General features: G+C 45.3%; 2 protein-coding genes across 6 annotated transcripts; both read right to left on the bottom strand.

Annotated features, from left to right (window-relative positions):
• Positions 1 to 643: 643 nt before the first annotated feature.
• On the bottom strand, positions 644 to 7,895 carry zbtb40 (zinc finger and BTB domain containing 40). Its single transcript, XM_013138170.4, has 11 exons — positions 7,175 to 7,895; positions 6,324 to 7,051; positions 6,088 to 6,203; positions 5,757 to 5,949; positions 5,283 to 5,654; positions 4,955 to 5,161; positions 4,553 to 4,717; positions 4,191 to 4,405; positions 3,573 to 3,732; positions 2,440 to 2,660; positions 644 to 1,693 (listed from the first exon to the last, which is right to left on the bottom strand). Exons 1-11 carry the CDS (start codon positions 7,321 to 7,323, stop codon positions 1,523 to 1,525), a joined length of 2,697 nt encoding a protein of 898 aa, XP_012993624.3. The 5' UTR covers positions 7,324 to 7,895; the 3' UTR covers positions 644 to 1,522.
• A 1,540-nt stretch (positions 7,896 to 9,435) lies between these two features.
• Positions 9,436 to 21,265, bottom strand: usp48 (ubiquitin specific peptidase 48). Of its 5 annotated transcripts, XM_010880933.4 has the most exons (27): positions 21,056 to 21,250; positions 20,475 to 20,609; positions 19,465 to 19,585; positions 18,701 to 18,842; positions 18,474 to 18,601; positions 18,237 to 18,361; positions 17,597 to 17,705; positions 16,790 to 16,923; positions 16,592 to 16,674; positions 16,172 to 16,354; positions 15,494 to 15,631; positions 15,057 to 15,209; positions 14,293 to 14,493; positions 14,092 to 14,206; positions 13,797 to 13,939; positions 13,308 to 13,507; positions 13,062 to 13,184; positions 12,850 to 12,911; positions 12,646 to 12,756; positions 12,419 to 12,549; positions 12,153 to 12,259; positions 11,811 to 11,921; positions 11,251 to 11,433; positions 10,750 to 10,875; positions 10,379 to 10,427; positions 10,259 to 10,285; positions 9,436 to 10,138 (listed from the first exon to the last, which is right to left on the bottom strand). In XM_010880933.4, the coding sequence occupies exons 2-27, from the start codon at positions 20,606 to 20,608 to the stop codon at positions 10,116 to 10,118; spliced, it is 3,162 nt and encodes a 1,053-aa protein (XP_010879235.2). In that variant the 5' UTR covers position 20,609; positions 21,056 to 21,250; the 3' UTR covers positions 9,436 to 10,115. The 5 variants fall into 5 exon arrangements, 4 of the variants coding, with proteins under 4 accessions (XP_010879235.2, XP_019911525.2, XP_019911526.2 ...); XM_020055966.3 differs by lacking the exons at positions 17,597 to 17,705; positions 18,237 to 18,361; positions 18,474 to 18,601; ... (2 more) ...; positions 20,475 to 20,609; positions 21,056 to 21,250 and adding an exon at positions 17,531 to 17,554; XR_828483.3 differs by lacking the exons at positions 9,436 to 10,138; positions 10,259 to 10,285; positions 10,379 to 10,427; ... (1 more) ...; positions 11,251 to 11,433; positions 11,811 to 11,921 and having other exon boundaries at positions 12,419 to 12,544; positions 21,056 to 21,257.
• Positions 21,266 to 22,324: the final 1,059 nt, after the last annotated feature.

Below are 22,324 nucleotides of genomic sequence, written 5' to 3'. Positions count from 1 at the left end.
AAAAGGTCAACGCTGTATGAGTTTGTCATGTTTAAGTACATGGACTGGGTGTACCTTTCACAATACATTTTCCAACACCTAACAAGTACACTGCATAAGACTCCTTTCACTTAGCCTCCTACGCTACATCTATCCAAATTCCGATGTTTTCCACTAACCGAACCGGTTAGTGGAAAAAAAACGTACAGAACTGGTATACTTGTATTAACACGATCCTAGATCCCCATTTAGGGGCAACTACTAGCCAAGATGTGTTTCACAAATGAGACAAGTATGAATTCATGGTCAGTAATGGAGGGCTGTCTTATGTTGGCCCAAGTATGAATTCATGGTCAGTAATGGAGGGCTGTCTTATGTTGGCCCAAGTATGAATTCATGGTCAGTAATGGAGGGCTGTTTATGTTTGCCACATGCAGGAGATACCAGCCTACCTCTGCCCAATGTCTTCTCCACTGTGATGCCCACTGCATATCTAAGGTCACTATGAACCTGCTGATGTGTAGTCTCAATAAAAACCTTGATTCCCATTATTTGGATTACTGGATTCTGGAATGTACATTGTTTGAAACCCCCCCCCAAAAACATGATATAATACTGGATTTCAAAGATGTGTAAAATCAGTGTACAGCAGTCATAGAGGAAATCTCAATTAATTAAACTTTTTTATTACCTTGGAGCAAATGTGTGCTTAGGAATTGGTATGCATAAGATATACCAGGAAAAACCAAATAATGTAGCCTACGGCACAAATGGTTAGAGACACATGCAATCAAAGGACGTACACAGACAAACATAAATATGTCAAAGAATTTGATAAAGGACGCCCCAAAACGACAAGCTGTTCTCTTAGACTAGTATGAAGAGATCTACCTGTGCCTGGAGATCAAAGATGATACATTTCTGTGGTGTCAGTGACGATTTGTTCCTCCTTCCCGTTTTCTCTAAATTCCACAGGGGGTTCCTGGCTTGACCACACTAACTTGTATGACTATCAAATGGGTACAGACTTGTGTGATCTACAGCAGTGATTCTAGGAAGCATTTGAAACGCTTGCCAGGACTGATTGGTGCACATTAGACTAACTACATTTCCAAATAAATCACAGGACTTGCTGACAGGTGGAGTAAATTTGTTCACATGTTTTTCTTTAGGAGGAGAACTTGTCTTTAATGACGGTTCATAGGCTGTTGTGGTCCACAAGCTCACTGACCTGTCCGTTAATGTCCAGTGCCGAAGTCTGAAAGCCATGATTGAAAATCACCACTCCTTTTTTCACACTTGCAAAGGAAATGAAGAGCATAAACAGCTCTGTTCAGAAGAACAACACTAATTGAGGGCCCTTAGTAGGTTATGTCCTGTATATACAGCTCTCATTGGATACACAACCACTGTCACTTGAAGCATTAGACTGTAAAATTAATTCATACCATATATTCAACCACTGGCCACTGTTAAGACAACTCCTCCTTCACCAGGAAGTGGTGACCAGAGAGCAAAAGTAAAGGGTCAGAGGTCACTGGCCCTAGTCACAAATGAAGGTGACTGTCCCATTTAGCAGGTCTTCCATGTTGACTGCCATCACCTCTGAGCTGGAGTCACCATCCTCCCCATTGCCCAGGGCAACAAACACCTGCTGGGATTGGTCCACAGAGAGCACTTGCTCCGCCTCACCAGCAGGGTCCGCCTCTGTCTCCTGGCAGAAGGAGTAAACTAGCATCAGTTGCTAACATAGATGTACTGTGTAACAGACCTGGGGAACATGAAAACTGAAAAGGAGAACAGATTAATTTCAAAGATTTTTTATAATCTTTCATTAAAATCACTTTAATCACTTCATTGCCTCTATCCAATGCCTTAACATCTACACCTACTCTAGAGGTTAGGATATAAATCAGGGCTGGGGAAAATATTTAGGTCTACAGGTTTTAATAAATTCTGATTATTTTGGTTAAAACAACCCACTCCAGGTCTCCCAGAAACATCTAAAACAAAACAGAAATGTATGTTGTAAAAATATGAATGCATTTTCAAATAACTGGCCTTTTTTTTTAGGGTTTAAAAAAAAAAAAAGTCTAATGTATTGCACAGTCTAGACTCTGTGATTACCACAGACCCATCTGGCTCACCGAGAACTGAGATAGGATTTAACCAGATAAGCATTAACACTGACATTGTGGCCTTCAGCCATTTTAAAGTTCCTTTGCTGATCCTTCCAAATGACTAGGTTGGAGTCATGCTATCCCATGAGTCATCCTGTCACATGACTCACGCTGTCACATGACTCCAACCAGGTCATCAGAAGGACCAGGCAATGTCTTCTTCACAAGCACAAGTCAATGTGCCACTTTAATACAGACAAGCTCTCACTGATGCTGTAACTACACAGACACGGACAATGAAAGTCTACCCAAGTCTATACGGTCTGACCGCGGGTCTCACCGTCTGGGAGGTGGAGGTCTGCTCCTCCACCACTCCTATGTGAAAGGACAGGAAATGCTCCTGGAGCTGCAGCTGGGAGGAGCAGACCAAGGGGCAGAGAGAGCAGCCCACTGCTGCCCCCTCCTGGCTGAAATGCTCAGTGCTGGCGTGTTCCTGCATGTCGGCCTCGCTGGGGAAAAGGGCTGGACAATGCGCGCACTTCACCCCCGATGGGTCTGGGTCTGGGTGGAAACGGGGTGCGGAGGTCACAGACAGAACAGCATTTCACTTATGTTAGCAACGCCACAGTATGTAGGAGCAGGACAACGTCATAGCTTTTAACTGATGACGGTCGATCTGCATTCTCCACCAACAGCCTGTCAGAATCAAACATGCCAAGATTTAAATTAATCCATAATACTCAAAGTACAAATTTGTATACGAGGTTGTGCTTTTTTTGTAATATATAGCGTACTAAGTGGGCAATTTATTAGGTATGCCCATCTAGTATTGGTGGCACCCCCGTAAACGGTGCGTGGTCTCCTGCTGCTGTAGACCACTTCAAAGTTTGGCGTTCTGCACACCACTGTCGTAAACAGCAGTTATTTGAGTATTTGTGGCCGTTCACTCAGCTCGAACAAGTCTGGCCATTCTCCTCTGAACTCTCTCATTAACAAGGTGTCTTCACCCACAGAACTGCCGCTCACTGGATGCTTTTCATTTACCTCACCATGTTCCCTGAATACTCTAGAGGAGAATGTGAGGGAAAATCCCAGCAGGTCAGCTTATTCTGAGATGATGGAAGAACCACATCTGGCACCAACAATAATTCCACAGTCAAAGTTACTTGGATCGCGTGCCTTCCCCATTACCATGTTTGGTCGAACAACAGCAAAACTTCTTCACCATCTCTTTATATGTTGAGTTGCAGCCACGTGATTTGCTGTAATCTGCCTTGACGAGTAGGTGTACCTAATAAACTGACCACTGAATGTATGTCCCATACAAAAGGGATGCACAAATCTAATACTAAAATAACAAACAAAAAAACACATTACAGTACTTGTTTGCCCAAGCATAGGCTGGGGACGGTCACAATGCACGGAACAGGCCTGAAGCCTTTCCTGGGACTCCCTGGTCGTGGACGCCCTCACCTGGGTGCTCGGTCCTCTGGTGCTTGGCCAGGCTACTGGCACTGGGAAAGAACTTGGAGCACACGTTGCACCGCAGCAGAGACTTCAGCTGCCGGCTGCTCTGACCGCCAAACACCTCTGGGTGGTTGGTCCGGTTATGGTACCACAGCCCTGACATTTGCTGTGGACAGAGAAAGATATGATTTACATTCACATGACTTACTAACCTTGTAAAAAATAGAGATCAAATAAACCACCAAATAAATAGGCTTCTGGTGCTATTGGCGCCATTATCTACCAACTCATTCTTTAATAGTTCAGAATGATGAAGGTCTGTATGTTTAAGAAACTCCACAGGTCATGAGGTAACAGATGTCCTAGAAGACATGGCATCTGACCAGTGAACAGAACACCCGTCCCAGACACAGCATGGTGAAAAATCTGTTGTTCTATTTTTAAGCCAGACAGGTACTGTCTTGCTAATGGCTCCCTGGATACCCAATGTGTCACCTCGAAACAATAGAGGAGTTGTATTAAAAGCAGAAAATCAATTTCAGCCCCGACTGTATTGATGGCTAAACTAATGTAATTTTTTATTTCATGTTAAGAGGTTTTAGTGTTCCAGGATAACTCTCTCACCTGGTAGGACCTCTGACAGATCTTGCAGCTGTATGGCTTCCCCCCAGCATGCACTGCTATGTGCTTCTCGAGCAGAGCCGGGTTGGTGAACAACTTGCTGCACTCGGGACACTGGTGGAACTCCTTAGGGTGGCACTCCTGGATGTGTGTCCTGTGGTCCTCCAAGGAGGGGAAACTCAGACGACACTTCTGACAGTCATGGGGCTCCTTGACATCTGAGGAGAGGGAGAGGAGAGAGGGAGACCCAGGAGGGAGCGAAGAAGACGGGGGGAAAAAAAGGATCGAGAGAAATGTCAAATGTCGGTTGTCTTCACGCCCAATGACGTGAGTGTTCCTCAGCAGAAATGTTGGGTCTGACTCACTGTGAGTGGTGTGTAGGTGAGCGGAGAGGCCGTTGGCCTGGCTGAAGCCTTTGCCACACTCCCGGCACACATAGGGCTTGTCCCCAGTGTGTGTTCGCACGTGCCGCGTCAGCTCAATGGACTGAGCAAAGAGAGCCTCGCAGTACTGACAGGAATACATTTTTCCTAAACAAGAAAACAAAACACACACACATTCGAAATCTCCATCATTGGCAGGAATTTGTTCCCATTCACAGCAGGACAGTAAACCACAAGCCGGGTATATCATTTTTCCGTGTGGAATGGTAAAAGGTCCACACCATTTTTAGTCAAATGTGACCCACACACACAGAAGCATTTTAGAGCTTTACCAGCTCCTGGATTTGGTGCTAGTGTGTGACTTTGTGTGTGTGTGTCTCCTACCCTCAGAGTGTTTCTTCTTGGTGTGGTAGGCCAGCGCGGCAGCCACACTGAAGCTCATGTCACAGTTCTTGCAGCGGTACGGCTTCTCTCCAGTGTGGAGTCGCATGTGGTTCTTCAGGGACGAGTTGGCCCCAAACTTGTCCCCGCACTCTTCACACACGAACGGCTTCTGTTCAAAGTGCTCTGTGCGTTTGTGGTACAGCATACCTGCAGGAACATACACAGCGGATCAACAAAACCACAGACGCATATCATGCCAAGTGTTCCTGCAAAACTGTTCACACCAGGTAAGCCTGTTGTCTTTCATTCTGGGGTTAGCTCCACCCACCGGAGGGATGGGCAAAAGTCCTGCCACAGATATCGCAGGACACCTGTGCCCGTTTCTTCTTGGCGGTTTTGGGCTCTGGGTGTTCTTTGTTGCGGTGGAGCTGTAGTGCCTGCGGCGTAGGCATCTCCTCTGCACACTCCGGGCACTGCAGCGTGGCCTCCTGGGACATGGAGCAGCGGTCGGCATGGGCCACCATGCGACACTTATAGTCAAACACCTTATTGCACCAGAGACACGAAAACCGACGGGGGGATCGTTTAGCTTTGGACCTGGTCTTTCTTTCGCCCTCTCCTTCTGTGTCCTCCTCCTCTTCTCCTACCTGGCCAGTGGCGGACTGAGCCTGCTCCTCCTCCAGCTCCTCAGCCTCGGAGCCTGGGGATGGAAGAAATCAGGAGCTGATGCAGTTGGCGCGGTCTACCGTGTTAACCGGAGCTTGGCAGCCACTTTGCTGTCCATCATCGTCCCACTCTGTACCTGTAGCTCCCTGGCTGAGGCCCTCTGGTTGCTCCTGCAGCAGGGTTGCCAGATTTGGGTGGAACTCCCTGAGCAGTCCCAGTAGGGTGAGTAATGTCTGGGCAGTGAGACCGTGCTGCTCCTTCACCCTGCTCTGGAGCCTCTGGAACACAGCGGGACCCCCAGGATCCTCGTCACAGCAGGACAGTATCACCTGAGATTGAAAACAACATGGCAGTGAAGGGAAAGGGGCCCACCACAGACTTTCAACATTATAATGGGTAGTGTATTATGTAATAATGTTTCATGTGAATTGTGTGTTCTGTCATAGCAGCCTTCCAGTAAGTCTCACCTGTTTCTCCTCGGTGGAGATGCGGTCCCAGGTCTGGAGCCCTTTTAAAAACTGCCACAGATCTCCGACTTCAGCTGGCATCTTGGCTTCTCCAGCTGACAGAGTATCCAGGTCAGCTTGGGCCAGGAGATAAAATATTTTTGTACAACAATGGTTTGCTATTTTCTTTTTTTTTTTTTAACACATATCAGGACTCAATGACAAAACAGAACAGAGCTATTTTTAGTGAAACCCACCTGCGCTCCCTGGACGTTGTAGGCAAGCTCTTTTAGATGGTGGTCCAGCCATATCTTTCTTCTCTTTCATTGGCTTGGTTTGTGTGGCTGCTTGGGTGGTCACTCCCCTCTCCAAAGATGGCTCCTCCCCCTTCCCCTTGGCTCCAGAAGTGCCAATGTTCACACCGCCCTCTACCATGTTAGGAACTGCTGCCTCGAGGGAACCTGTGTGCTCAGCATTCTGGCTCAGCTGTTTCAGCTGAGGGCTGTTGGTAGTTGGTGAAGGTGAGCTTGGTGTGGTGGTAGTTGGTGAAGGTGAGGCTAGTTTGGTGGTGGTTGGTGAAGGTGAGGCTGGTTTGGTGGTGGTTGGTGAAGGTGAGGCTGGTTTGGTGGTGGTTGGTGAAGGTGAGGCTGGTTTGGTGGTGGTTGGTGAAGGTGAGGCTGGTTTGGTGGTGGTTGGTGAAGGTGAGGCTGGTCTGGTGGTGGTTGGTGAAGGTGAGGCTGATTTGGTGGTGTGTGTCGTGGCAGTGATAGTAGTTGACTGCTTCATCAAGTTGGCGAGGATGTTCTTGCAGCCCACAGCTACGTCGAACATCTGCAAACTGTCTGCGGCTGCGATGATGCGGGTGAAGTTGTGTTTCCCTGGGGGCAGCTTTCCAGTGTACACCATGTCCAGCAAGCAAGAGAACTCCTGGGAGGACACCACGGCCGTGTCAATTGAGATGGTATCTGAGCCCTCCAGCAGAGACCTGAGACAAAGTAGAGGGATGTTGTGGGTCTAGTAAAGCCTATGCACTTTTCATAAATGAGGCCAAAGCCGTTTCACAGGGCTACAAATTGTCTGCACTGAAAATAACAATTAATGGATTAACCTGAATAACAGACTGGAGGCAGCCAGCACTAGCTTGTGGGCTTGATGGGGAGTGTCCCCCACCAGAATGGAGCAGTCACAGAACTGACCCTCTTTCCTCAAGGAGCGTAGCTGCTGCGTCAGTTGCCTGGTGTAGTTGGGCAGCTCCATCTCTAACAGCCTTGCACGGGTACGGGGAACGAGGAAACACGCCACCGGCACAACTGACAAGCTTTCTTCCAAACTGTGGTGATTTAGATATTTATAGTGGTGACAGCGTACAGTATGATCGCAAATAAAGTCAATAGAGGTGTGTGCGCTAGGAAGGAGTTCGTGGATTTCTTGTTTTCCATCATGTTACAGAACAAGACTGATCTTTTCTTCCTGTTCTAATCGCATCTACGAAGGAAATTACTGTAGCAATATTATTAATATTTACATTAAATTATACTATGAAAGCAGTAAAGTTGAAGGCAAATATTACCCTTAGACTATGGCATGTAAAATATTAGATTATTAGGTAAATTAATTGGTAAAGTTTAGCTAGCTTGTTAAAGAAATATGAAAACACTGCATGGCCGTAGCCATATATGGTCATCAACATTTGTAGTTTCAAAATCCAAGTAGACCATGCTACTACTAGCTAGCTAAGCTAGCTTCGAGGATAAAACGAAATGTCAGAAACAATAGCAAAAGCACAACCCTGATCACTGTTAATCTGGACACAAACTAACACACATCCTCTTTACCTTGAATTTTATTCAAATAATCCAGCTCTTTATTTAAACTCCATCGATAGACAACCAAAACAGCCCAATAAAGCTTCGTAAATTTGAAATGGCGACTGCTCGAACAGCTACCTGCGCATGCTCCAAACGGCATTTTCTTACTACAGATCTGGGATCAGTTTAGTGTTTGCATTTTGTTTTATCAGACGCTCTTATAGACGCAATAAAACATACACCATATAATTAAGACACTTAAGTGGGAAAATTAAAACACTTAGGTAGGACAACCACACAACCAAGTAAAAAACAGAATTTTACACAATGAAGTAAGGAAAACGTATAAGCAGTAGTTTGATTCAACGGCGGGGTAGGGGAGGGGCTGTGGAAGTATTTTAGATATACTTTTTGGGCAAATTTTATCTTACAGAAGCCGGAGATTGGCACCGAATCCGTGCTTAGAGATAACGGAGCGCAACAAATAAGCATTTAATTTAAATGCCCTTTTTCTTAATTACATTGATTCATGTATTACTGGCTCTACAAACCCACTTAATTTACGGTCAGTCAAAATGTAATAGCCAGTAGGTCATAAGAACACCCAAAGCAAACAGCCACATGGCACCAAACATTTTCAAGAAGTGATCTCACACACATAATCAATAATAGTTGAAATGACGTTCAGCCTGCTGTTTGGTATCGTTGAATGGTAGAAGCAGTTATCTTATTTTTTCCTTCTAAACCAAATTATTGGTTTTCAAGGCTGGACCTTTAAGTTGAAAAACAATTTCAAATGGTTCAATACTCGGCCCTCATTCTGGATGGTTGCGGTTGGTGGGTGTCCCTTTGGTTGATGCTTGGCAATGTGGGTGGATTGATTTCCTGCCTGTTGGGCCCTGTCCGGGGCCTCCCCCGGTTAGAGCCAGTGTCGCCGGACCCCCCTGTCTCAGTCCCAAGGTCTTACGCTGCTATACTATTGTGCTGGGGGATTGGGTCAGTTCTCCTTCCCCACTAAGTTCTCCTTCTTTACTATAAATCATTGTTTTTATGAGGAATGCTCCCAGACTCCTCCGGTTTTAAACTTTAGGAAGACATGAGGTCCTGCTCCACACCTGCAGAGTACCTGGTTTGGGGGCCCCGTTGCTGTCCCTGTCCATCTGGTTATGCTTCTGACCTAGTCTAAATTTAAATAGACTCTGGATTTAGCCCACATGCATTTATACATTTTTCCAATTGGAGTCTTAATATCTCCCCCGGCACAGCCAGAAGAGGACTGGTCACCCCTCTGAGCCTGGGTCCCCTCTAGGTTTCTTCCTAAATTTCCGCCTTCTTAGGGAGTTATTCCTAGCCAATGAAATTCAACACTACTGTTGTTTGCTCCTTGGGGTTTAAGGCCGGGTGTTTCTGTAAAAGCACTTTGTGACAACTGCTGTTGAAATTTGATTGATTGATCATGTGAACAGTCTGTCATTTATGGTGGGGGAAACTGCCCCAGTGTATTCCTATAATGCACAAATGAATACAAAACAATCATTGTGAGAAAATCTGTTCATTCAAATTAAATGAAAACAATAACTTTATTGCCCATATGAAATAACAGAAAATAGTTCACACCAAGGCCTGCATTTGTTTGATGGCAGCACAAACCTAATCTAAGTCTGCTATGTTTATTTCATTATTTAAAGAAATATACATAATCTTGTATTTCCGTTAACTTTGTTGTTGAGGTATTGTTAAACCACCAAATAGTTAATTTTATTTATATTTATCAGTTGCTCATGCATTCTTTATAGACAATTTTGTAGACAATTTGCAGTGAGACCACAAGCTTCCACTGAGAAAAAAAAAAAAGTCTCTTGTAAAAATTCATGGAACATTTTATCCTACAATTGGACAGAAAAAAAGGGTATCTCCTACGACAGAACCAATCCTCTTAGAAGCATTACAGAAGCTTGGTCTCCACATTGAAAGATGCCACCCAACTCTCATGACCTGTTTCAACTCACAGTCCAGGCAAAGAGTATGATCAAAGTCCCAGAGAATGCATAAACATCTTAAAATATTAAAAGCCAGTAGATACTCTTAAACAAAGATAAACAAAAGGTTTGCAACAGTCACAGTTTAAAATAGAAAAATAACCTAAAAACAACATAAGAAAAACAAAATTAAAGCACTTGTTCTAATTCAAGCATTTGAACGAGCTTCAGTCTGAGGATGGGAACCACTCTCCTGTCCTCTTCAGTGGCCAAGAAGCCCAGTGCCTACATGGACCCAAACAGGATGTTTTATTGACAATCAATCAAGTAGAACACAACAGTCTAACATACTGAAGATCAATCCACACAAAAAATAGCTTGATGGTGATCAGAAAATGCCCTTACCTTTAAATCCTTCTTCAGGCATACACACTGAAACAAGAACAAATTGTTGTGAGCAAATTTGATCTTTCGATTTAAAAATCTATCTCAGGGTGTATATGTTGGGAGAAGAAAAAAGCATACCTTGATAAACATCATCCATCGCTGCATAATCTGCTATAGGTTCATCAGCCTAAAACAGAAACAATAAAAGATTCAACAACCATCCGCTGCTTGTCACCAGTAATCACAGGACAACTTTATATTAGATATGGGTCTGTCCAACAATGGGTGTGTCTGTCAAAATAAGTGAAAGGTTATAAAGACCACTAGTACACTCAGATTGTTATTGCCAAATACATAATACATAAATACAGCAACACATTTCTTTATTCAAAATAACCTCCGGCAAAGATTTTTTTTTGTTTGTGTGTTTTTATGACATCAGTCATTGGCTGATTTGGTGTGCCAGGCTGCCTGTTGCAAACGCCTGATCAGATCAGAGTGGTTCTGACCTTCAGACAGATGACGCTTTCTGGGATGACTCCTAGGCTGCCCAGGGTGGCAGAGTCGTCCGTTAAACACCGTCCATCGATTGACAGGTTCTGATCAAACGGGGCCACGGAAAAGGCGTGCATGATCTGGGAGAGAACCATCACAACACACAGTTATTGATCAGAAACGTTCAGATTCAGTGTGATGCAAAGGCAGGGTTGATTCATTAGTCATTATAAAACAACTCTGAATGCTGATTGGCGGATGGTTTATAAGGCTGTATGCCACAGATACGAAATCACATCACGTTTTACTGTTTAAATTGCATTGGTAACTGGTTGGTTACAGCTAGAGGGCATCTAGGGGGGTTTGGTGCCAACTTGCGATGGCTAAGTGCTGGGTCGAGCCAATCCTCAATGCATTGTGCCAACGAATATCTGTTAACCGTGACATATTGGCCATATACCACACCCCCTTGTGTCTTATTGCATCCATCAAATGCAACACTGGCCAAGCTTCACCTGTATTTTGAGCTCCTTTAGCGTTTGATTGGCTGAGACGATGAGTGCTTTCTCTCCTCTGAGCTTTCTGTGCCTCGTGCTCCTCCTGATCCCTGACTTGCCTCCGCTGGCCACGGGGGCGGGATTTGAAACAACGCCGACAGTGCCGTCACTCAGCTTCTGACGCTTCGCCCTGTCTTCTGACTGGACACAGAGAGTCATGAATCCATGAAGCGCCGAAGAGATCATCCTCCCAAGCACCACTTTCCAGGATTTGAAAAAGGTTTTTCACAATGCTTTTAAAGTGAAATACTCAGACATCAGCAATTAAAATGTAAAGCTGAATGCGCACAAAATATGACTTAAAATCCTAAAATTGCCCAGCCTCACACATCACAACAATTGTTTCTGTTGTTTTTTGTTTAACAAACCCTTAGATTTAGTAGAGTCACTTTTAAAGAGTTACAGCAACAGACAGGCCCAAGCGGGCACCGATTAGTGGATTTAGCCTCGTGTCTGTGACAGCTGCACGGGAGCCCCTGTACCTCCAGCACAACTGAAGTGAGCGGTTCAGGTCCTACCTGGCTGAAATCAGGGTCTCGCTCTCCATCCACCTTAGCAACAGGCTCCTCCCTCTCGTCTTCAGCGTCCGACCCACTCACATTCATCTCAGGTCCTGCGTCTTTCATTATCTACAGAGGAAGACAGACAACTGTTCCTTTCCGGAGCTCCCAGACCTCTAATGTTGTCAGAGCCTTGAACTAGTACACTATGCAAAAACAGATGTATTAGTTAAGAGTCAATCCGGTATGCTAGCACTAGGAAATATCAAATTCATGGTAATGTTTTCTTTTGGAGAAATAGTGATTCATGAGGACTTTTTACATAAAAAAAACATTTACTACAGAGACAAAAACACCAACCCTCTTGTCATCCGTGACCTTGCGGACATAGACCGTGGCTTGTGCGTACTCCCTCATGTCCCTCTGCTGCTGGAAAATGAAGCCTTCTCTGCACTCCCTACACAGTTCTGGATACACAAACATTATCAGGGACAGACCCTCTTAAAGAACGACAGAAACAAAGTCACAATCAGACCGCCCCCCCCCTTGAAGAACGACAGAAAGGGTCACTATCAGACACGATCCCTCTCAAAAGCAGTCCCACAGTCCCAGGGACATCATCTCACCAGGCTGGGTGGTGAACTCCACACTGGAGCCGTTGGGTGTGGCCTCACTTATCCGGCAGATGGAGATTGGCTGATCAACCAGGAAGTGTCTGCTGATGACATCCCATTCGCTGGGCCAGAGAAGAGCTATACTGTGCAGAGGGAACAGTGCACAACATGAGACCCGGAGGAATGACAATCTGCTGAATGAAATGGGTGAAAACAACAGCATCAGTGGAGTCACTCACTGTTGGGCGTCTCCCTTCAACATGGAGTCGTAGGTGAACATGAAACCCCCATGGGGACACAGGAGCAAACTGTTCCCAACACTAGACACTGGTGTGGTTTTGGCGGGCCTCCTGCACACAGAGACAGGGGGGGAACATATTGATTTAACTTGTTTGTTCATAATTGCTTCATCACTCAAACTGTACGACCAGGGCGGGACTTACCTAATGAACTTTCTCCACTCTTCCACAAAAAACAGAGGAACTATGTAGAGAATGTCTGTCTCCTAAAACAAAGATTGGGTTCCAAACAAAGAAGGAAAGAGAAGTATGTCAAAATATCCACAGGAAATACTGCACATTCAGCTGAGCCAATAGTGTGTGGATACAGTTTACTCACAGGTCCCCAGCCGTGACCAGTGTGGATAACATATTACCTCTGGCCACTTTGTGAGTGTGGGTCGGTTCTTCTCTTGGAACAGGTTGATCAGGGAGCTCTTCTGTTCTGACGCCATCATCCTGTTCAGAGCCTCGTTCTCCTTCCCCTCACGCTCTAGCCTCTACACCAAAACGCACAGGGATACAACACCCATAACAGGACCGTGATGTGTTTGTTTTCCTCCACAGGGACTGAGGAGACAGAGACAATGGTGACTGCATCCCTTCATCCATTCCTTTCTTACCAGGCACTGCTGACAGGGCTCCTGTAACTGGTTGAACTGAGGCGCTTTAGGAAAGTACACCCTCAGTTTGGACCACACCTCCTCGGTTACCAGCCGCCGCTCGCTCTCCAGGATGCTCAGACCACCGTGCCAACAGAGGATGTCCTCGTTGAAGGTCTTCATCTCCTCCTCGCCTCCGCCCTGGTTCTCTGGGCCGTACTCTGGCATGAGAGCACAACAGTCAAATATACCGCGGCATACAGACAGCCAGAATCAATCATGTCACCTCGATCTCTCCTCCAAGCGGAAAAGATACAGCGCCTCCGGAAAAGTATTCAGTCCTCTTCACTCCCACTTCATTTACAATCGAAGAAAAAAAAAACAGCACAACTAACCAAAGCCTGAATACTTTCCGAGGGCACTGCACATTCTCTCTCAAAGGCGGCAGTCCTCTACCATTACTCACTGGGAGAACTGGTAGTTTTCCAAGATGTACTCTGGCTGGGGTACCTTTAGTAGCAGAGATTTCTGGTCCCTCTCCGTTGGTTTTTCCATTACTGTGTTTGGTCTCCTCCTCGTCCTCCTCCAGCTGCTCCAAGGCCAGCTGTCTCCAGCTCCGCAGGGATGACTTGCCCACCCAAAAGCCTGACTCACTGTTGGACAGGACGATGCATCTAACACAACTGCTAGCTGAAGCACACACCGGTTTCAAAAATAAAAGCGTCCAATCCATTTACAAGGTCAGATTTACTTTGACCTGCTGCACAGGGAACGTTGGCTCGTCTCCGTGCGAGCTAGCGGTTACCTTTTGGGCGGGCCCTTGATAAGGTTGGTCACTTCCTTGTAGTCCTCGGCCAGCTGGTTCTTTAGGCGCAGGACTCTGCATCTCTGGCCCACACACTCCTCGCAAAGAGCCGACCCTGGACACACGGGGTCACGCAACGAGATCAGAGGTCAAAGCCACTCCAAGTGAGACTCTCCACGCAGGTCAGAAACAGGCTCTTACCGTCTAGTCTGGGTCCTCCCCCATATCTCTCAAAGAGGATCTCTGCTGCTCTCAGGGAGATCCTCTTGGCCTCCCCCACCTTGTCGGGGTGCAATTTACCATGAGAGCACAAGAAGTTGCTGTTGTCGATTTCTTTGGTGACTGTTGAGTCGTCCAGCCATTTTTTCAGCCACTCCAGGGGCACAAATTCATACTGCTGGCCTGGACGAAATAAACGCAGCAACATGAAACTCTCCACTGGGAAATCAATGCTGGAAGATGGACATCGTCATTGCGCTGTGTGAAAACAAATTATTACTTGTGTAACTTTTATTGTAAATCACATCCGAGACGTGTGTGCCTGGTTTTCTTTACAAACCAGCAAAGTCCCTGTCAGTGTACCTGAATAGTACTTCAGGGATCTGTTCTAATACATTTATAAACTGGCCAGTAGGAGCCCTGAATGCTGTTTGTCTAAAAGCTGTGGCATATATGAAGGTTTACCAGAGGCATGAAAAAAAAATTGCTTTACACGACTTCCATTACGTTGGTAACCCGTTTACAATACCATAAACACATCTGTGGGGTTGGTGGTGTATGGCCAATATCCCACAGCTAAGGGCCGTACACCAGCACTCAGCCCGGCGTCACGCTTTAAAAACAACCCACCATAAACCCCACCCCTCATGTCTTACTGCTTAAACACACAGGAACAGTAGCATGAACATTTAGTCACTTTCCATATTGTGATATTGTGATAGTCTCGGGTAAGGGGGTGTTTTTACCGACGTCATCCGCGGGTAAAAGCTCGTACAGTTCCTTCACCTCCTCGTGCTTGGCCTTGCCCTTGTCGACGCTCTGCTTTCGCATGTCCGCCATCTCCAGGCACCACTCCTCGAACTTCCGGTTGTCCCGCTCCACCAGCCGCTCCAGAAAGCCTGGCACAGGGAGAGAGAGCTCTCGCTGACATCACCGCTCCCCTGTTGCTGGGGTCAATGTTCGCGCAACCGACATTCTACCCACGTTTCAGCCGTTGCGCCGTGCGCATAAGGCGATATTACAGACACAGGGAACACAGAATAGCTCCGCAATTGTTACGTTAAGTGACACACGCTACTGCTTGTTCATATTATTCATCAAGCTAGTCCAGTTCTGATGTCGTAACCCAGGAGGTTCCTGCGTGATAGAACCAGTGGGCCCAGTAACGTTGTCACATCCATACCTGGGACCTCAACGTTGGTGTCCATGGGGTCGGCGTCCTCGTCTCTCTGGCACTTGTAAACCAGCATGTAGGCGTTTCTGGAGCAGTGGTACCCTTTGCTGCACTTGGGCTTACGGGTTTGGGACTTGACGGTCTCGGCTGGAGGGGGAGAACAGGGGTGAGACGAGGCACGCTGCATGGTGGGGTGGGAGGGTAAACACCCATTTCTGACCTCTGTAGACCTTGACTGTCTCTACTCTTCTGACTAAACATCAGGAGTGGACTGAAGAGGGCTGATGGGGGGGGGGGGGGTAGAAGTGTACTAAGACAGGGAGGGCTGAAGAGGGCTGATGGGGGTAGAAGTGGACTAAGACAAGGAGGGCTAAAGAGGGCTGATGGGGGTAGAAGTGAACTGAGACAGGGAGCGCTAAGGAGGGCTGATGGGGGTAGAAGTGGACTAAGACAGGGAGGGCTGATGGGGGTAGAAGTGGACTAAGACAAGGAGCGCTAAAGAGGGCTGATGGGGGTAGAAGTGGACTAAGACAGGGAGGGCTGATGGGGGTAGAAGTGGACTAAGACAAGGAGCGCTAAAGAGGGCTGATGGGGGTAGAAGTGAACTGAGACAGGGAGCGCTAAGGAGGGCTGATGGGGGTAGAAGTGGACTAAGACAGGGAGGAGCAGGCACACAGTGGAGCTCACCAATGTCCTCCTCGATGCCCAGCTGCAACTTCTTTCCCTCCATCTTCTCAATCTCCTCGTCGTTGAACTTGTACCAGTCACTGGTCCGGGCGTCTCGCACGTGGGCGATGTAGTGACCGGAGTAGGCGCTGACACCGCGGTGGATGAGGACGGCACTCAGCTCATACACACACGGCTCGTCTTCTGGAGAAGCCACCCAGAGAGGCCCAAAACAAACACACACATGTAGACTTAACAACTTCTCACGGCACAGTTGTGTACCGATGTCAAAACACAGTAAAAGGGGCACACTTTCGTAAAGCCACTGTCCAAAACATTCCCACAGAATGTCAGTCATAACATACACCTTTGTCGTTAACTGTCCGGTCACACGGATAGAATGTGGATCATGTGCCTGACTGCAGCAAGGCCGGCCAATACCTTTTCCCTCTAGAAATGGGCCCATGTTCAGTTGCTCGGGGAAACTGATGAAGGTGTTGAGCTTCTTCTTGTGACCCGTTTGTCTGGAGAAGGGAGAATGAACCGCGTTCAGTCAAACCACGGAGTTAGTTGTAGCACTGACCCAGGTGATGATCGACTCCCACAGGCGGGTAAGTCCAAGACAGCAGACTAACTGACCTGTCAAAGACGAATCGCATGAGCTGCAGGTTGAGCGTGCGCGGTAGGCTGTGCAGTTTAATGCGACGCGTGGCGTTCTGTTTGCTCTGACAGCTCTCACAGAAGTAGCGGTTGTCTCCGTCCAGCTTCTCATCCTGGGGGACGGAACACAGGTTCAACACTGAGGTGAGCCAAACAAAAAATTGACCTGAAAAACTGTCACAGCCTGTGGCATTAGAACCAACAACCTTCACTTAAGAACCGTTACTCTTATGGCATTCTAGTGTCATATTGAATTATTAAACTAAAGAACTAAATGATATAACAATTCTAGGTTAAACATCATAAGGTCAGGAGAGATTAAAATACTCTTTTCCCGACTGTTCAATAAGAGTTGGGATTCCACAATTGGAACGTCAGGGAGTGAATGGTGGCAGTTGGTCCCAATAGTAAGTTTACTTTCTCCCCACCCAATTCTTGTAATATCCAACTCTAGATTATGGGTCTCATCCTGGCAACTCCAAAGCAGGTGCCGGACAGTCAAAGACCGAAACATACTGTACTTTCTCAGAGCTCGTCGTCACCCCAGTCTGATTCATATCACAGTGTGTGCTCACACAGCGAGCCTTTAGCTAGTAACTCATTCCCCAAATTCACATCCCCCGATTAAGTTTGCCACGTGCCCAACCTTATCACCACGAGTCACCAGAGTGTGATTTGACAGTGCACCATAAAAGGTGCATTGTTATAACGCACAGTTACCTTGAGGAACTCTGTGACACATTCTGTAAGCACCATAAAAGCTGCATTGTTATAACGCACAGTTACCTTGAGGAACTCTGTGACACATTCTGTAAGGTTCTTGTGGCCCTGGATGTTGAGCTCCAGTTCGTAGAATCTTGAGGGCAAGGGGGAAGCGCGGCCACACTGGTTACACCTGTTTAGAAGAACAAAACAGAGTCAAAGGTCAAGGGGTCAGAGGCTAAGGGTCAGGTTAAGTGTACTACAATAACAACTCTGCACTTGTGTCATTGCTTAAAGGGTGTTGTGTTGTGTAGCAATCAAGCGCAATGTCCCTTGAACTAGCCTGATCTTAAAATGGAAAAAGCGTGGCGCGAATAAAAGCTTAACCTTTGAAGCCACAAAGCTAGAATCTCTAGTTAAAAAAAAATTTGTCTGTATCTGGCCTGACACGGACCATCCAGTTAAGCTGTGCTCCTATTTCATCTGCTTTTGTAATGTAAAAAAAAAATGCTTTTAAATTCTGTCTGGCACCAACACTGATATCTAAGCACTAGACAGTCAGGCACTTGACTTTATAAAACCCACCAATTAAGCAAAAAAGTACAAGGACATCTCTCGTGGCAACCTGAAGATTCCAGATTTGAACAAATAAAAGTAAGACGGGGCTGTAAAAACATCAGTTAAGCCTCATTGAAGTTGATGGATGATTACAGCGCTGGCTTACACAGTGACGTAAGACATCTGCCCACAGAACTGCTGCTGAATCACATTCTGCAAATTTGGGTTCTTCTGTTTGGACAAAGTGTCCTCCAGTAATGAGAGGAAGAGCTTGGAGAACTCTTGGGCGTCCTGAAAGTGAAAGAAAGGACAGGTAAAACCAACATGAGTGAGGACGGCAACATTTGGCGAGCGCACACAGACACTTCCCTGTACACACACTGAAAGGTGACAGCCGCTCTACCTGCTGTTGTCCGGTATCCAACCCCAGAGCCTTGACCAGCCCCGAGGGGTCAATGTACCTTCTGTTGCTGTTCTGCAGCAGTGCAAACAAGTACTGCAGGTGTTCACAGATGCTACGAGGCTCATAGTCTGAAAAGGGGAAGAGTGAGTTTTAGCTTCTCAATACGGGTGTACCTCGGGTAGCCCCTCAGCTGACTATCGGGGCTCAATTCTGAGGAGTTCACCAACCGGAGTCCATGTCGTGCTCCTCTGCCCGGGCGTTCTGGCACAGGTACAGGGTCCTGCGCAGCTCCAAGTTGTGGAACCACACCTGCAGGAAGGTGTTCACGTAGCACGTGGCACCCAGGTTTGTCAGACCCACAAACGTGTTCTGGAGGTGGGGGAGAGCGATATGGACAAGTTGGTGGCATGTGTGGTCATATTTCTCCTTTATTGTGTGTTTTTCTGAATGTGTCAGTTGTTTTAATGCATGTTACTGTTGCCTTGTGTTCAGCATATCACACCTACATGCTACTGTGGTCTTTAATGTCATTTTGTTCTCAACGAATTGCACAACGTAAGGTAAAGATTTTGATATTTAATATATTCCGTTCATCGAGACCCGATGTGTGATCCAAGTGTCCCCTTAATGTCTTTGCGCAGTGTATTAGGTTTGTAAAAGGGGGAGTCAAGTCAAGCTTTGTAATGTTGACATCATTCAATGTAAAAATAAAACGGCCAAGACCAGAACGTCACACGCAAATAAAAATGTTTCAAAAACGCATGAATATTTTCACGTGGAGAACCAATTAGGTTTTCCATTGAGCCGGCCCAATCGACACTAAGCTGAAAGAGTAAAAAGTGCTCGTCCACCATTCGAGGAGCTGAGTGACAGGTCCACATACAGACACGGCAGTGACACACGTGTCCAGACATGAGAATACAAGTGTATCTACCGTTTACATTTTCTAATAGGAGACGTACAAGAAGTCCGTGTGCTCATCTGAAAGTACCTTGTCCCGTCGCTCTGAGTTCGGATCGTCAATGTTGTGGAAGGTGTTTTCATCGATTTCTCCCAACCAGGCATGTTCTCCAATACCGACCAGACAATTCGGATTCCCTTTACAATTTCTCCTGGATTGGCAAAGTCAGATGAATCATCAACATCTGAACAACGTTAACTCACATTTTAAACAAAGGCTGAGACTATTCTGGAATGTAAACCAGGAAAGGATCATTCACAAGCGTATGCGGTTTTGTATGAATATCTACATATTAGAATGTAAATGTCATAACACTACTTGTCATAGGTGAAATCTCAGTGTACAGACACCTCCAAAATAATTAATTCTAATTTCCCAACATGTGGAATATATAGTACTTCATTGTTTCTGGGGAATTAGCCAAAATTATACATTTCTGAAAGTGTCAAATTGATTGCAGTGCTTTTTTTCAATAGTTTGTGCTGGCTTAACACTTCCTTTGTGCCAATCATTTTGGAGTTGACTGCAATATCATTTTTCCTGCCATTCACGAGTGTTTTTGGTTGCATTTGTGGACTTCACAGTTTATAGGATGTTTATTTTGACTGCAATGCTAACAATTCACAAGTTATGAACACCAAGAGTTATTTGGAAAGAGTGCCTATACACACAACAACTATACATTAGGAATGTAGACTTTTTTTCTCCTTCAGCAATCCTTGGGTGGTCCAAATCACTGCATAATTGCCACGCAAGGAAAACTGTGTTTGGATATCTTAGAGCTTAGCTGATCTAGATGAGAGCGTCTGCTAAATTCAAATGCATAAATATAGAGGATGCACATGACATTCAACTGACGAACCAACAAGAAAAAAATCTAATAACCGACGAAAGCAAACAGTTTGCAGAGTCAAATAATTCACTCTCAGTGCGGGCAAAATTATATCAGTTGAACAATATAGCAATTCCATAAATTACAAATCGTAAGAATGGAAATGGAAAACATTTTTAGCGAATTTTAGTTAATGTGTCACATATACCTGCATGCTCCCCTCTTGCACGCCGGTACACAGATTCGGTAAGCTATCTCAATATGTTCCCGTTGTATGTCCTCCGGTCTTACCGACTCGACCCAGCGCCAGGCTGCTTTGTCAAGGTGTACGCGAGGAGCCATTCTGCAAGAAAAACGGAGCCTAGAATAGGTAGCCTGACAAAGAGATGCCGAGGATGTTGCGGCCTAGTTACATCAGCTGCAGACACTAAATGTCATAAGATAGCCAGCTGGCTACATTTAGATAGCTAGTGAGCTAAGGTTAGTCGGCGGTAGAAAAACGCCCAAATGTAATACAACATTAAGCATGGAAGTCAAGGAGTTTAAATAACATTAGAATGGAATTACATCTACTAAACGACATTAAAAAATAAATAATAACACTAGAATCAGGTCAGCTGATGCTGGTAGCTTCCTAGCAACAAATCATAATGCTACCTACTAGCTTGTATATTTCCCACTGCAAATAACTGCGTAGCTAGGTAGCTCTCAAGCTAACTAGCTAGCTAGTCATGATGTATTGCTAACGCTATTGGATTAAAAACAATTATAAATATTGTACATTCGAACCTTTCGTGCGTGTATCACAGACTTCTGAATGTGCAGCTGCATATATTTTCATATTTTATTCACAGTATGTTTTAGATTTAGCGCCCTTGACCAGTTTTGAAATAAATATTTCCTCCTCAGTTTCAAACTTGCGAGGGGCGCAAGTACTAATTACGTATGACGTACAATTGTTGTCAGCGTTGTACGCAGCATTCACGTCCTAAACTGGAATAAACGCGCATTCGTCCATGATTGGGTAAAACATTCATCGAGGTCTGTATCCGGGAATGACAGTACATTAGAAATAGGCCGTTTATCAGTTCCAAGTACGCTAAGAACGTACTTGTGTCCTTCAGAACAACGTTCTTGCCAAGCGTCCTTGAGAGTATGGTCTCAGAACGCAAGGACAGAGAACGCACCTGCCTAGATTGAGATGCAGGTGTACTTGGCTATTGCGCAATACCGTATGCTTTTCCTGAGATCTTGAAATGAATTCTGGGATATCAGATGCGTTCTCGCCAACCCATGGGCAACATTTTGTACAACACGTTTATTTTAATAATTGTGGTTTACGGCAAATGCCTTTTGTAAATGTCTTCCTTTAACACACCATAAAAAAATATTAAACACAATGAAGAGTTATTGCATTGTTAACAAGATTTAGCACTTCTTTGTTTAACTTTTTTAATATAATCCGTTACAGTTACAAGTTACCTGTCCATATTTGTAATCAGTAACGTCATTTTTGGATTACTCAAACTCAGTAATGTAAACTGATTACTTTGAATTACTTTTAGATTAATTTCATGTTAAGAGGCATTGAGGGAAAAAATAAGAAAAACCTATGAACAATTGAACACCTTTAGCGGGATCAATCAATGTTAGAGTTTACATTGCTGGCCAAAAATTGAATTTGCATACAAATACAGTGCCTTTGGAAAGGGTTTCTAAACCATTGCTTCTACTTCAATACGATTTGGCTACATCTCTACATTACACGCTAGAGGTCTGTCAGATATTTAGTAATTCCAATTAATCCATTAACCCCCGATCTTCCAGAATCTAACTTTTTATCTGAACATAACCCAAAATCTAATGATGCGTAAGCCTATTTTGTTATTTGTGTTTTAGTCATGTTTTTAATAGCTTCCAAACATTGTTGAAAAATAAATGGCAATTACGGATTAATCAATCATTTTGCATAAGCCTATTTTGTTACTTGTGTTTTATTCATGTTTTTAATTGCTTCATTTTGTGGGTGTTATTGGGTTTGATAAAGAGATATCTGTT

Source organism: Esox lucius, chromosome 17, assembly GCF_011004845.1.
Source record: "Esox lucius isolate fEsoLuc1 chromosome 17, fEsoLuc1.pri, whole genome shotgun sequence".
Classification (NCBI taxonomy): domain Eukaryota; kingdom Metazoa; phylum Chordata; class Actinopteri; order Esociformes; family Esocidae; genus Esox; species Esox lucius.
The sequence above is the reverse complement of the archived record's forward strand: the minus strand, read 5'-3'. Positions and strand labels throughout refer to the sequence as shown.

Bases quoted from the DNA above. Each gene is read 5' to 3' on its own strand.
- zbtb40 (XM_013138170.4), bottom strand. From the start codon at position 7,323: ATGGAGCTGCCCAACTACACCAGGCAACTGACGCAGCAGCTACGCTCC. The intron at 7,052-7,174 runs GTTAATCCATTA...ACTTTGTCTCAG, and splicing joins GCCTCCAGTCTGTTATTCAG to GTCTCTGCTGGAGGGCTCAG. The intron at 4,406-4,552 runs GTGAGTCAGACC...CCCTCTCCTCAG, and splicing joins TCACCTACACACCACTCACA to ATGTCAAGGAGCCCCATGAC.
- usp48 (XM_010880933.4), bottom strand. From the start codon at position 20,608: ATGGCTCCTCGCGTACACCTTGACAAAGCAGCCTGGCGCTGGGTCGAG. The intron at 15,632-16,171 runs GTGAGCTCCACT...CTCCCCCTCCAG, and splicing joins GGGCATCGAGGAGGACATTG to CCGAGACCGTCAAGTCCCAA. The intron at 11,434-11,810 runs GTAGGACCTGAA...CTCTGTGTCCAG, and splicing joins GAGACCCTGATTTCAGCCAG to TCAGAAGACAGGGCGAAGCG.